The 15,911-nt window shown below is 48.2% G+C and overlaps 1 protein-coding gene across 1 annotated transcript in view; it reads right to left on the bottom strand.

The window, feature by feature from the left end:
- Nucleotides 1-15,911, bottom strand: part of LOC134983773 (oocyte zinc finger protein XlCOF6-like) — a 78,276-nt gene that overhangs the window by 59,092 nt on the left and 3,273 nt on the right. Inside the window, exons 2-5 of the mRNA XM_063949410.1 lie at nucleotides 7,569-7,750; nucleotides 7,234-7,312; nucleotides 7,014-7,115; nucleotides 922-1,317 (exon numbers count right to left, since the gene is read on the bottom strand). Coding sequence (XP_063805480.1) covers nucleotides 922-1,317; nucleotides 7,014-7,115; nucleotides 7,234-7,312; nucleotides 7,569-7,745 — 754 coding nt within the window. The 5' untranslated portion in view covers nucleotides 7,746-7,750. The remainder of the gene's footprint in view (nucleotides 1-921; nucleotides 1,318-7,013; nucleotides 7,116-7,233; nucleotides 7,313-7,568; nucleotides 7,751-15,911) is intronic.

The following is a 15,911-nucleotide window of genomic DNA, read 5'->3' on the forward strand; positions in this document are numbered from 1 at the left end:
AGGATTGAAGGCACCAGAAGTTTGCAAGAGGCCCTGTCCTCCTACTTAGACGTGAACGGAGCTTATGAACCATTGGTGTGCTCTTAAGGCCATGGATCAGAAGCCAGAGAAGGCCATCATCAAAGTGACAGGGGACAGGTAATCAGCAGGGAATGTGCAGGATTCTGAATGCCAGTTCCCATACACAAGCTCAATAAATGTATTATATACCTAAGACGACGGTAGCAAGACTCAGATGCTGCCAACTCAGTAATAGGAGCCGTTCATTAGCCAATTCCCTGAGGCCGGCTGTTACAGGAGCATGTGGATACATGACAGGGGCTGCACCAGATATATCCTAAGCATTGTGTCACATGGCATGAGGAACACAGAGCCTGTGCCCCAGCAAGCAGCCGCACCATGCCAGAAATAAGGAGTCGTTTATATATAGACCGGCGTGTGCTAATAGTGACACTCTCAGGGCACGTAATACCATAGGTAGAGGTATTGCTAGCACACAGTATGGCTGCTGCTGACACACAGTGACATGATGTGAGGGGGGAGCAGGAGTATAATAGGGGCTGATGGCTCCTGATGTATGAGTTACACCAGAGAGTGTGGGGAGGAGACTGGTCAGATCTCTGGGCAGGTAAACACACAGTTGACATGATGTGAGGAGGAGAGCAGGAGTATAATAGGGGCTGAGATACACCAGAGAGTGTGAGGAGGAGACTGGTCAGATATCTGGACTGGTAACACACAGTGACATAATGTGAGGAGGAGAGCAGGAGTATAATAGGGGCTGATGCCTCCTGACTCCCTCACTGGGCAGATACTTTTCCCTCATTTGTCTGTACTGAGAGGAGGGTGTAGGATACAAGATTGCTGTAGGGACTGAGGAAGGAGAATATGTGACTTCTGTAATAAGTGTTTATTACTCACCTGTTCTGATATCTGTAGGGAATTCCTCCTCGTTACACTGCTGATCACCCCTCACATACGTCTCCTCTTCTCCCTCTATATCTTCTGCCTTTATATCAGTCACATACGTCTCTTCTTCTCCCTCTATATCTTCTGCCTTTATATCAGTCACATGCGTCTCTTCTTCTCCCGCTGAATCTTCTGCCTTTATATCAGTCACATACGTCTCTTCTTCTCCCTCTATATCTTCTGCCTTTATATCAGTCACATACGTCTCTTCTTCTCCCTCTATATCTTCTGCCTTTATATCAGTCACATACTTCTCTTCTTCTCCATCTATATCTTCTGTCTTTATATCAGTCACATACGTCTCTTCTTCTCCCTTTATATCTTCTGTTTTAATATCAGACAGACGTTCTACCTAAAAAAAAAGAAAAAAACAGGATTTTAATTACCTGAACGGTAAATCCTTTTCTCGTAGTCCGTAGAGGATGCTGGGGTCCATATTAGTACCATGGGTATAGATGGGTCCACCAGGAGCCATTGGCACTTTAAGAGTTTAATAGTGTGGGCTGGCTTCTCCCTCTATGCCCCTCCTACCAGACTCAGTCTACAAACTGTGCCCGAGGAGACGACATACTTCGAGAGAAGGAATTACAGATAGTGGCGAGATTCATACCAGCTCACACAACAGGCAAATCTGGCCCACATGCCAGAACAACTCAGCAACAGCTGAAACAGTACTGAAACAGTAAATAATGCAGAACCTACCTAGGAACCAGGTAGTACTGAACTATAAAAACCAATGCATGAAAACGAAGCGCTGGGCGTGCGCCCAGCATCTTCTACGGACTACGAGAAAAGGTTTTATCGTTCAGGTAATTAAAATCCTATTTTCTCTTACGTCCTAGAGGATGCTGGGGTCCATATTAGTACCATGGGGATGTACCAAAGCTCCCAGTACGGGAGGGATTGCTCGGAGGTTCTTGCAACCCTGCTTGACCAAACTTGAGGACATCAGAGGCCAAAGTATCGAACTTGTAAAACTTGGCAAACGTGTTCGACCCAGACCAAGTAGCAGGTCGGCAAAGTTGCACAGCCGAGACACCCCGGGCAGCCGCCTAGGAAGAGACCACTTTACGAGTAGAATGGGACTTTACAGATTTTGGACACGGCAAGAATATGCATGCTGGAGGTGAACCTGATCCAGCGTGAAATCGACTGCTTAGAAGCAGGACAACCAATTTTCTTGGGATCATAGAAGACAAACAAGGAGTCAGTCTTTCGATGATGAGATGTCCCTTTCACATAAATCTTTAAAGCCCTCACAACATCCAAGGCCTTTGAAGCAATTGAGGAGTCAGTAGCCACTGGCACCACAATAGACTGGTTGATATGGAAAGCCGATACAACCTTAGGCAGGAACTGTGGACGAGTCCTAAGTTCCGCCCTATCTTCATGGAAGATCAGATAGGGACTCTTACAAGATAAAGCCCCCAATTCCGACATGCGTCGAGCAGAAGCTAAGGCCAACAAAGTGACCGCCTTCCACGTGAGAAACTTGATGTCAGCCTCCAGCAGAGGCTCAAACCAAGCAGATTGCAGGAACTGCAGCACCACATCCAGATCCTAGGGAGCAGTCGGCGCCACAAAGGGAGGTTCGATGTGTAGAACCCCTTTCAAAAAGGTCTGAACCTCAGGGAGGACAGCCAACTGTTTTTGGAAGAAGATGGACAAAGCAGAGATTTGGACCTTGATGGAGCCCAATCTCGGGCCCATATCCACACCTGCTTGCAGGAAAAGGAGCAAACGTCCAAGTTGAAACTCCACTGCAGGAAATTTCTTGGATTCACACCAAGAAACATATTTTTTCCAAATAAGATGGTAATGTTTAGACGTTAACCCCTTTCTAGCCTGTACCAGGGTAGGAATAACCTCACTCGGGAAACCTTTCTGAGCTAAGATCTGGCATTCAACTGTCATGCCGTCAAACATAGCCGTGTAAGTCTTGATAAGCGAATGGCCCCTGCAGTAGCAGATCCTCCCGAAGCGGTAAGGGCCTTGGATCCTCTAACAGAAGATTCAGCAGATCAGCATACCAAGCTCTCCTTGGCCAGTCCGGAGCAATGAGGATTGCCAGAACCTTTGTTCTTCTCACCAACTGAAGAACCTTTGGATATCAGAGGAAGTGGAGGGAACACATACACTGACTTGAACACCCACGGTGTTACCAGTGCGTCCAGGATGCTTATTGGGAGAAGGGATTCTTGATACGACCACCTTACCTGAAAGGTTTTCCCCAGAGCAACTGCTCCCCAACCTCTTAGACTTGCATCTGTGGTTAAAAGGATCCAGTCCTGATTTCCGAACCTTCAGCTTTCCAGAAGGTGCGGAAGTTGTAGCCACCAGAGGAGTGAAATCCTGGCTTTCGGAGACAGGCGTATCCTCTTGTGCATGTGTAGGTGAGAGCCCGACCACTGGTCCAATAGGTCCAGTTGAAAAGGTCGAGCATGAAACCTGCCATACTGCAGAGCCTCGTAGGCGGCAACCATCTTCCACAGAAGGCGGATGCATTGATGAACCGATACCCGGGTAGGCTTTAAGACATCCCGGACCATTGTTTGAATTACCAATGCTTTCTCCACCGGGAGAAAAACCCTCTGCACTTCCGTGTCGAGGATCATTCCCAGGAAAGACAGCCTCCTTGTCGGCTCCAGATGAGACTTGGGAAGGTTGAGGATCCAACCGTGCCTCCTGAGCAGCTGTGTCATGAGCGCGATGGATCGCAACAACCTCTCCCTGGACGACGCCTTGATCAGGATATCGTCCAGATATGGAATTATGTTCACCCCCTGCTTGCGGAGAAGAACCATCATCTCCGTTATCACCTTGGTGAAGATCCTTGGTGCTGTGGAGAGGCCAAACGGCAGCGCCTGGAACTGATAGTGATCGTCCAACAGTGCAAACCTGAGATATACCTGATGCGGCGACCAAATGGGAATGTGGATGTAAGCATCCTTGATGTCCAGCGACACCAGGAACTCCCCCTCCGTGAGTCCTGAGATGACAGCTCTCAGAGATTCCATCTTGAATTTGAACTCCCTGAGATAAGGGTTCAGTTTAGAATAGGCCATACCGAACCATCCGGTTTTGGTACCACAAAAAGGTTTGAATAATAACCCTTGTTCCACTGCTGAGGTGGAACTGGAACAATGACCTCTGACACCATCAATTTTCTGATGGCCTCCAGAAGAATTGTTCTGTCCGCCAGCAGAGCTGGCAAGCCTGACTTGAAGAAACGGTGAGGTGGGGGATCTTGAGACTCCAGTCTGTACCCCGTGGACACTATATCCAGGACCCAGGGGTCCAGGCCAGATGACACCCAGATATGGCTGAACTGCCGGAGTCTTGCCCCCACCCAACCTTCTTCCAGGCCTAGCTGTCCACAGTCACACGGAGGACTTAGGGGTATCAAAAGTGGGCTTATGGGCTTGGGAACCTGCGGGACAAGGTTTCTTTCCTTTGGCACGACCACCTCTGAAGGTGTTCGAAGGCTTGTTCTTTCTAGACCTCGTGGGCCGAAAGGATTGTGACGTGGCAGGTGTAAAAGGCTTCTTCGCAGCCAGTGCAGCTGAGGGGAGAAAATGAGACTTAGGGTGTGTACACACGGTGACATTCGGACTTAACCGATTCTCACTGTGCGACAGGGGCCGGGTCGGCACTTAGCCAGTATTGCAAGCACATAATGAGTGTGCTTGGGATCCTGGTTCTGTGCAATTTTGGCTAAGTGTCAATCTTGACTATCTCTTCTATAGAGATAGTCATAACTGACTTGCCTGCACAGTCTATTTTTTCTGCCGGTGCCGACCGCGCGGGGACGAGTATCGGCATCGAATCGGGATCGCAAGGCGACTGTCACCTTGCGATCTGCACTAACTTTTCTTTCAATTCTGACTATATAGTCAGAATCGGAAGAAAAGATCTCACAGTGTGTACACACCCTTACCCGCGGTAGCCGTGGCAATCCACGTATCCAGTGCCTCCCCAAAGAGAGCCTGACCTTTGTATGGTAGGCCAGTTGCGCAGCCAGAGACCCCTGCAAACAGAGACAGACATGCAGGAGATCCCCGCAGCCAAGGAACCCAGGTCTTTCATGGAATCCACCAGGAACCCTGCAGAATCCTGAATATTACGTAAAAATAAATCAACGTCACCTTTGTCCAGCGTAGACGATTCCTCCTGTAGAGTGACTGACCACCTGGCAATAGCTTTAGCAATCCAAGCACAGGCTATAGTAGGCCGCAATATGACCCCTGAAGCCGTGTAAATGGATTTCAGTGTAGCATCCACCTTTGCGATCTGCCGGGTTCTTTAACGCGGTAGACCCCGGGACCGGTAATACCACCTGTTTGGAGAGCCTGGAGACAGAGGCGTCTACGATCGGTGGGGACTCCCATCTCTTTCTATCTTCCTCAGGGAAGGTAAAAGCCACCAAGACCCTCTTGGGAATCTGGAATTTCTTTTCCGGAGTTTCCCAGGCCGTTTCAAAGATAGCATTCAATTCCTTGGATGCTGGGAAAGTGAGGGGGGGCTTATTATCTGTAAAGAAGGCCTCCTACACCTGTTCCGGAACTGTGTCTGAAATGTGTAAAACATCCCTAACAGCCCCAATCATCAACTGCACCCCCTTAGCAAGTGATGCTGTCCCCCTCAATACATCCCCGTCACCGTCTGCAGCGTCAGAGTCGGTGTCCGTGTCATCCTGTATAATTGCACGTGCACGTTTGTGAGAATGTACCACAGTATACCCCGAGGAGGCAGAATCAGACCACACCACCATAGAGGACTGGAGGACCTGAGTGGCATGCTCAGTCCTAGCAACCCTATCAGAAATCTGGGAAATAGTCCTCCTCAGAGAGGCTAACCATTCTGGCTCTCTAGCTGGGATCTGCGCTAAAACAGTGCAATCCTGATCACATGGTATGGAATCTTTGTGGGAAGACAAATCCACTGCAGCATATGAAACAGTGTCCCTGGACATGTTGTCACACACCCTCAAACACCCCACATACACACAGGGTATAATGTAGAGTTTTCCCCCAAGAAAGGCAGAGACACAGAGATTGGAGCCAACCCACAAACAGCGCTATTACAGGTATAGGGAGACCCTAAACCCGCGCTGACTGTGCCCCTTAATAGGTGACAGCCTATAATACAGCCCCCCCCTTCTACAACCCCCTGGTACCGTACAGAGAGCTGGAGATTGCTCTGGAAGGACCTGGATCCACCTAGCAGTGAGTGCAGGCAGAAAAAATGGCGCTGAATGCTGCTGTATCCGCTCTGAGAAGCCCTGCCCCCTCAATGGCGCTGTCTTCCCGCTCTCTGAATGATTATACTGGCCGGAGGAGTTGTGCTGGCCTGGATCTGCACATCCCGACAGGCTTGATGTGACCAGTGTAGGGTCCGGAGCTGGTCAGGAGCCGGTCCGGTGCGCCGCCACCCCAGCGCTGCACCGCAGTATCGCTGCCTCTACCCGCCCTCATCACACTGTACCCCCGCTTGCAAGGGGGGACAGTGACTCACTCGCCACTTCTTCAGCTCCTGAGGGGGCGGCGGCTGGCTGCCGGATGCCGGGGCGAACGTTCCCCTGTGGCGGGGCACGATCAGACCCCGCTGGAGCTACCGTCCAGTCAGTGGGAGCAGTGGACATTGCTCTCCCCCCCCCCCCCCCCCAGTCCCTCGCTGCAGGGAAAAGAAATTTTAAAAAACTATTTATTAACAGAACTCTGTAGAGCTCCCCTAGCTGTGACCGGCTCCTCAAGGCACATTTTCTAAACTGAGTCTGGTAGAAGGGGTATAGAGGGAGGAGCCAGTCCACACTATCAAAGTCTTAAAGTGCCAATGGCTCCTGGTGGACCCGTCTATGCCCATGGTACTAATATGGACCCCAGCATCCTCTAGGACGTAAGAGAAAACACTATAATGACATTTGCATACAGTCAGATTAAACTGAGGTGAAACAGTATAATATCAGTGTATAATACACACACAGCTTCTCTACAGATCATATAGTGACAGTCACTTTGGTATATTGGGGAGACCCTAAATCCCACCTACCTGATCCTCCTGTGGGGTCCTGTGATTCTCCTCTGTACAATCCTGGGAATACAGAGGACGGGGACATCTCTCTGGGGTATCTCTGTTACTGGGCCCATCTGTAGGAGACACACAGTGACTGAGTACAGTGTATATATGTGATTATCAGATGATGTGTGTATATAGGGGCCCCCATACCTGCTCTCCCCTGTACAATACATGACAGTCTCCTCTTACCCAGTGATGTGAGGGGCCGGTGATTCTCCATCATCACGTCCTTGTACAGACCCCTGTGTTCCTCTATATACTCCCCCTCCTGCATGGAGACATAGACAGTGACATCCTGATACCTTATAGACACCTGACACACACAGTGATACAGTAATCACCCAGACACATCCCCTGGTGTTACTGTATAATGTCCCATTCCCAGCAGTCACCTCTCCAGTCATCACCCAGACACATCCCCCGGTGTTACTGTATAATGTCCCATTCCCAGCAGTCACCTCTCCAGTCATCACCCAGACACATCCCATAGTGTTACTGTATAATGTCCCATTCCCAGCAGTCACCTCTCCAGTCAGCAGCTGAATGAATTTGTTGGTGAGTTCAAAGATTTTCTGGTCAGTGTGTCTCTCATGTATCAGTGAGTGAGGTAGAGGCACCGTGATGAGGCTCTGGGTCCTGCTCAGTCCTCCTGACACACGGGGACGGCTGCTGGATGTCTCACACTTACTTGATGCCTTCATCACTACTGTGTAATAATGCGAAATGAGGGCGACATCAATATCATTGTAAATATTCCCAGATCCCCTCACCTCCCCAGTCATGTCCCTGTATTATTACTATAGATATAAGTGATGTCACTGTGACACCCCCACATCCCCTCAACTCACCACACATGTCCCTGTATTATTACTAGAGATATAAGCGATGTCACTGTGACACTCCCAGATCCCCTTCACCTTCCCAGTCATGTTCCTGTATTATTATTAGAGATATAAGTGATGTCACAGTGATGCTCCAAGATCCCTTCACCTCCCCAGTCATGCCCCTGTATTATTACTATAGATATGTGACATCACTGTGATGCTCCCAGATCCCCTCACCTCCCCAATCATGTCCCTGTATTATTACTAAAGATATGTGATGTCACTGTAACACTCCCAGACCCCCTCACCCCCCAGTCATGTCCCTGTATTATTACTATAGATATAAGGGATGTCACTGTGACGCTCCCAGATCCCATCACCTCCCAGTCATTTCCCTGTATTATTACTATAGATATAAGTGATGTCACAGAGATGCTCCCAGATCCCCTCACCTCCCCAGTCATGTCAGTGTATTATTACTATAGATATAAGTGATGTCACTGTGACGCTCTCAGATCCCCTCATCTCACCAGTCATGTCCCTGTATTATTATAATTATAAATGACATCACAGTGATACTCCCAGATCCCCCTTACCTCCCCAGTCATGTCACTGTAATGATACGATCATACTGTAAATCTTGCATGCTAATGTTTCAATGGTGAATTGTATCAGTTAAAGAAAATGATTTAGTATTATCCTGTGTGTGTGTATATATATATATATATATATATATATATATATATATATATATATATATATATAGTGCCATAAGGGATCCACAGCGCCCATTTCACAGTACATAAACAAATGAGCAAAAATAAAATAAACTTACAGTTTGAGAGAGATGCCATCAAAGGGAGTATGGAGTATAAGATAGTGTAAGTAAGAGAAGGCAAGGCCCATGATGGAGAGGGCCCTGCTCTTGCGAGCTTACATTCTAAAAGGTGAAGGGCTAACACACCAGGGTGACATAGAAGGGGTAGACTGTGAGTGTGGACAAGAAGGTTAGGAGGATAGTTGGCTGGGGTTGGTGAAGAAGTGGGTCTTGAGAGCCCAATTGAAGTTTTGTAGAGAGGTGGAGAGTTGGATGGGGAGAGGTAGAGAATTCTAGAGAAAGAGAGCAGCACGTGAGAAATCTTGTAGGTAGGAGTGGGAGGAGGTAATCAGTTGGCAGGTGAGGCGGAGTGCATTAGTAGAGCGAAGAGGACGGGTGGTGGTGCAAAGGGAGATAAGGTCAGAGATGTAAATGGGAGAGGAGTGGGTGAGGGCTTTGTAAGTGAGTGTGAGAAGTTTGAATTGAATTCTGAAGGGGAAGGGAAGCCAGTGAAGGGCTTTTAGGAGAGGGGAGTTGGACGTAGTACATTTGGTGAGGAAGATGAGCCAGGCAGCAGCATTGAGGGTAGATTGGAGTGGAGATATGTATGTGTTAGGAGTATCAGTCAGGAGGAGATTACAGTAGTCCAGTCTGGAGATGACCAGTGAGTGGATCAGGGTCTTGGTGGAATTCTGTGTGAGAAAGGGTTTGATCCTGGAAATATTTTTCAGGTGAAAACGACAGCACTCTGAGAGGTGCTGAATGTGTGGAGAGAGGAAAACAGGATATTGATACCTACCGGTAAATCCTTTTCTCCTAGTCCATAGAGGATGCTGGGGTCCACCTTATGACCATGGGGTATAGACGGTTACGCAGGAGCCATGGGCACTCTTAAGACTTTTCAATGGGTGTGAACTGGCTCCTCCCTCTATGCCCCTCCTCCAGACCTCAGTTATAGGAACTGTGCCCAGGGAGACGGACATTTCGAGGAAAGGATTTACTTTAATATTAGTGGTGAGATACATACCAACTCACACCCTCAACCATGCCGCACACATGGCATTCAACATAACACACGCCAACAGGCATGAACCAATTGCAGCAACATGCTGAAACTAATATAACACAACTTGTGTAACTTCAATAAGATTAGGTAAGGGCTCTTGTGAGACGAGGCCCCCAATTCAGACACCCGCCGTGCGGATGCCAATGCCAAAAGCATCACCACTTTTCAAGTGAGAAACTTCAACTCTATCTCTTGTAGAGGCTCAAACCAGTTCAATTGAAGGAACTGCAACACCACATTAAGGTCCCATGGTGCCACAGGAGGCACACATGGAAGCTGGGTGTGCAGAACCCCTTTCACAAAGGTCTGAACCTCTGGAAGAGAGGCCAATTGTTTTTGAAAGAACACCAACAAGGCCGAAATCTGGACTTTGATTAATCCCTATCTGAGGCCCGCCTCCACACCAGCCTGTAGAAAATGGAGAAAATGTCCCAACTGAAACTCTTCCATAGGAGCCTTCTTGGCTTCACACCAAGAAACATATTTTCTCCAAATACGGTCGTAATGTTTCAACGTTGCTCCCTTCCTGGCCTGAATAAGAGTGGGGATGACTTCCTTGGGAATACCCTTTCGGGCTAGGATCCAGTGCTCAACAGCCATGCCATCAAACGTAGCCACGGTAAGTATTGATACACGCATGGCCCCTGCTGTAGCAGGTCCTCGTGAAGAGGAAGAGGTCGAGGATTTTCTATGAGCAACTCCTGAAGATCCGGGTACCAAGCCATCCTTGGCCAGTCTGGGGCAATGAAGATAGCTCGAACTGTTGTTCTTCTTATGATCCTGAGCACTTTTGGGATCAGCGGAAGTGGAGGGAAAACATACACTGACGGGAAAACCCACTGGGCCACTAGTGCATCCACCGCATCGCTTGAGGGTCTCTCGAAGCTTCTTGTTGAGACGAGATGCCATCATGTCTACTTGAGGAACTACCCAAAGACTTGTCACCTCTGTGAAGGCTTCTTGGTGGAGGCCTTACTCTCCTGGATGGAGATTGTGTCTGCTGAGGAAGTCTGCTTCCTAGTTGTCTTCTCCCGGAATGAATATTGCAGACAGAGCTTTTAGATGTCTTTCTGCCCAGGGGAGGATCTTCGTCACCTCTGCCATTGCCGCTCTGCTTTTCGTTCTGCCCTGCCTGTTTATGTACGCGACTGCTGTTACATTGTCCGACTGGATCTGCACGAGATGATCTTGCAGAAGATGTACCGCTTGTAGAAGGCCATTGTAAATGGCTCTCAGTTCCAGCACGTTTATGTGAAGGCAGGCTTCCTGACTTGACCATCGTCCTTGGAAGATTTCCCCTTGAGTGACAGCATCCCAGCCTCGGAGACTTCCATCCGTGGTTACCAGGAGCCAGTCCTGAATCCAGAACCTGCGTCCCTCTAGTAGGTGAGAGCTGTGTAGCCATCACAGGAGTGAAATCCTGGTTTTTGATGACAGGATTATCTTTCGGTGCATGTGTAAGTGGCGCCGACCACTTGTACAACAGGTCCCACTGTAACACTGGCATGGAACCTGCCAAACTGTATGGCCCCGTAGGCCGCCACCATCTTCCCCAACAACCGAATGCACTGATGGATCGACACCATGGATGGTTTCAATAACTGTTTCACCAGTTTCTGTATCTCCAGAGCCTTTTCCAGCGGAAGAAATACTCTCTGAACCTCTGTGTCCAGGATCATTCCGAGAAAAGACAACCTTGTTGTCGGTTTCAACTGTGACTTTGGATCATTTATGATCCAACCGTGTTGCTGGAGTATTGCAATAGGGAGTGTGATGTTTTGTAACAACTGCTCCCTGGATCTCGCCTTTATCAGGAGATCATCCAGATAAGGAATTATATTGACTCCTTTTTGGCGCAGGAGAACCATCATCTCCGCCATCACCTTGGTGAATACCCTCGGCGCCGTGGAGAGACCGAAAGGTCACGTCTGGAATTGGTAATGGCAGTCCTGAACCGCGAATCTCAGATAGGCCTGGTGAGGAGGGTAAATGGGAACATGCAGGTAAGCATCCTTTATGTCTACAGACACCATGTAGTCCCCCTCCTCCAGACTGGAAATCACTGCCCTCAGTAATTCCATTTTGAACTTGAAACGTTTCAGGTTTTTCAGGTTTAGGATCGGTCTGACCGAGCCGTCCGGCTTCGGCACTACAAAAAGGCTTGAATAAAACCCCTCCCCTTGTTGTGACAAGGGTACCAGGACTATGACCTGATCCTGACATAGTTTTTGGATTGCCGCTGTTACTGCTTCTCTGTCTGGAGGAGAAGCTGGCAAGGTCGATTTGAAAAATCGGCATGGGGGAACGTCTTGAAACTCCAGCTTGTATCCCTGGGATACAATTTGCAACACCCCGGGATCCAGGCCAGACAGAATCCAACCTTGGCTGAACAGTTTGAGACGTGCCCCCACCCGAGCGGCCTCCCGCAAGGGAGCCCCAGCATCATGCTGAAGATTTGGCAGAAGTAGGGGTAGATTTCTGCTCCTGGGAACTTGAAGCCGCTGCGCATTTCTTTCCCTTTCCCCTTCCCTTACCTGCAAAGAAGGGGGAACATCTCACTTTTTTGTATTTATTGGGCCAAAAGGACTGCATGTATTGGTGATAGGTCTTTTTTGCCGGTGCAGGGGGCAAAAATATCGACTTACCTGCGGTAGCCGCCGAGACTAACGCATCCAGTCCATCGCCAAATAAGGCCTCACCTTTATATGGGAGAGCCTCCATGTTTCTTTTGGAATCTGCATCCGCGTTCCACTGGCGAATCCACAGCGCCCGCCAAGCCGATACTGCCATGATAGCGGCTTGTGAACTCAAGAGTCCAATATCTTTCATTGCTTCTAGCATGTATGCGGCCACGTCTTTGATATTCCCTAACTTAAGGAGTATCTCATCTTTATCAATCGTGTCAATTTCTGATGACACGCTTTCTGACCATTTTTCAATAGCGCGACTCACCTACGCGCAGGCAATAGTGGGTCTGAGCAGTGTACCATTGGCAACATAAATGGATTTCAATGTAGTTTCCATCTTGCGGTCTGCCGGCTCTTTTAGTGAAACCGTGCCAGGTGCAGGGAGAATTACCTTCTTTGTCAACCTGGACAGTGCACTGTCTAACACAGGGGGTGACTCCCATTTATTCCTGTCCTCTGCTGGGAAAGGGTAAGCTACCTGAATCCTCTTGGGAATACGAAATTTCTTTTCAGGATTCACCCACATCCCTTCAAAGAGAGTATTTAGCTCGTGGGAAGGAGGGAATGTGACTTTGGATTTCTTTTCTTTATAGAAATACGCCTTCTCCTGAGGTACAGGAGCGGCTTCCGTGACTTCCAGAACTTCCCTTATAGCCACAATCATATATTGTATCTTTTTTGCCAATTTATGATCTATTTCTCTGGAGTCACTATCGTCGACACAAGAATCAGTGTCCGTGTCGGTATCAGTATTCACAATATTCGCAAATGGTCTCTTATGTGACCCAGAGGGGTCGCCTGCAGATGGAAGAACAGAGCCCTGAAAAATCACATCTTCCACAGATTTTCCCCAGCACTCAGCATGAGATTCAGACTTATCTAATCTCCTATTGTTATGATGCATACTATCACGTATTTCTTTCACCCATGAAGGCTCTTTGTGTGTCGGCAGAGCCCCCACATTACAACTCTATGTCCCTAAAATGGCTTCCTCCGGGGAGGAACTCCCTGCCTCAGACATGTCACACACTTGTACAACACCCACACAGACACATTGGGACTTATAGGAGACGGACCCACTGTAAAATATGTCAGAGGGACACAGTTTAGGAGCAGCCAGTTCACAACCCCAGCGTCAGTTACTAATGCCTGTGAACACAATGCCCACAGACAAGCAGCGCTTTTTACACAGTAATTCACAATTGTAATGCACCAAAAACGCTTGTGCGCCCCCCTTATTTTCACCCTGATACTTGTAGTCAGAAGTGGAGGAAAGGACCAGCGTTGTCTCTGCAGCCTGAGGAGAGAGAGGAAATGTCGCTGAGCAGTGTGCTGGCTGCCTGAGGAAGAAGCTCCGCCCCCGCAATGGCGTGTTTTTCACTCAGTAACTTTTAATAATATTTATACTGGCGGGGGTATGGCTGTGTCAGCGGCATCTTATGCCCCTTTGTGCCAGTTTATAGGTAATTTTGCTGCCCAGGGCACCCCCCCCCATGCCCTGCACCCTACAGTGCCTGTGTGTGTGGGCAGCATTGGCGTGCTGCGCTCCCGCCAGCCGCTCCGTACCTCAGCCATCACTTTTCTTGATAGGTGATCTATCTTCTACTCACCTGTCTTCTGGCTCTGTGAGGGGGGTGACGGCTGTTGCCAGCAGTTCTCCCTGAAAATAAAAAACCTAACATAAGTCTTTTTAGAGCAACTCAGTAGAGCTCCTCAGAGTGCATCCAGTCTGCCTGGGCATATTTCTAAAACTGAGGTCTGGAGGAGGGGCATAGAGGGAGGAGCCAGTTCACATCCATTGAAAGTATTAAGAGTGCCCATGGCTCCTGCGGAACCGTCTATACCCCATGGTCATGAAGTGGACCCCAGCATCCTCTAGGACGTATGAGAAAGATAGATGATATTGGAAATCAAAAGAACTAATGAGCTTACCTAGTGAGGACGTACAGAGAGAGAAAAGAAGAGGACCAAGGACAGAACCTTGGGGGACACCTACTGTTAGTGGAAGAGGGAGGAGCTGGAGTCATGAGAGGAGACAGAGAAAGAATGGTCAGAGAGGCAGGAAGACAGCCAGGAGAGGGCAGTATCACGCAGACCAATGGAGTGAAGGATTTGCAGTAGGAGAGGGTGGTCCACAGTGTCAAAAGCAGCAGAGAGGTCAAGAAGAACAAGTAGAGAGTAGGATTTAGCAGCATGGAGGTCATTGCAGACTTTTGTAAGGGCAGTTTCACTGGAGTGGAGAGGACGGAACTCAGACTGGAATGGGTCAAGCAGTGAGTGTGAGGAAAGAAAGGAAGTAAATATTATAACACAGGCCGCTCCCCCTGTAGAGTAGGATGCCACAGGCCGCTCCTCCTGTCTATTATGACAACAAAGGCCGCTCCTCCTGTCTATTATGACAACACAGGCCGCTCCCTCTGTATACTATGACAACACAGGATGCTACCCCTGTATATTATGACAACACAGGATGCTCCCCCTGTATATTATGACAACACAGGCCGCTCCTCCTGTCCATTATGACAACACAGTCCGCTCCTCCTGTCTATTATGACAACACAGGATGCTACCCCTGTATATTATGACAACACAGGCCGCTCCTCCTGTCTATTATGACAACAAAGGCCGCTCCTCCTGTCTATTATGACAACACAGGATAATACCCCTGTATTAGAGATGTGCACCGGAAATTTTTCGGGTTTTATGTTTTGGTTTTGGATTCGGTTTCGCGGACGTGTTTTGGATTCAGACGCGTTTTGGCAAAACCTCCCTGAAAATTTTCTGTCGGATTCGGGTGTGTTTTGGATTCGGGTGGGTTTTTAAAAAAAAAAAAAACCCTCAAAAACAGCTTAAATCATAGAATTTGGGGGTAATTTTGATCTCATAGTATTATTAACCGCAATAACCATAATTTGCACTCATTTACAGTCTATTCTGAACACCTCACCATATTATTTTTAGTCCTAAAATTTACACCGAGGCCGCTGGATGACTAAGCTAAGCGACCCAAGAGGGCGGCACAAACACCTGGCCCATCTAGGAGTGGCACTGCAGTGTCAGACAGGATGGCCCTTCAAAAAATTGGCCCCAAATAGCACATGAAGAAAAGAGAAAAATAGGTGCACTGTGGTCGCTGGATGGCTAAGCTAAGCGACACAAACACCTCAATATCACAGGAATTATTTGTTCTAATCAATGGTATTATTGGTCCAAATCACTGGAAGAAAATGACAAAATCACTGGAATTATTCGTTCTAATCAATGGTATTATTGGTCCAAATCACTGGAAGAAAATGACAAAATCACTGGAATTATTTGGCAAGATCACTGTAATTAATAATTATAAATCACTGATATTAATTGGTAAAATCTCGCTATCGCCTGCCTAGTGAAGTGGAATCTAGATGGGATTTTGTACCGAGGACACAATAACTTCATCAATTGTCTAAATCCCAATGCACTAATGGCGGAAA

Source organism: Pseudophryne corroboree (genome assembly GCF_028390025.1).
Source record: "Pseudophryne corroboree isolate aPseCor3 chromosome 3 unlocalized genomic scaffold, aPseCor3.hap2 SUPER_3_unloc_24, whole genome shotgun sequence".
Lineage (NCBI taxonomy): Eukaryota > Metazoa > Chordata > Amphibia > Anura > Myobatrachidae > Pseudophryne > Pseudophryne corroboree.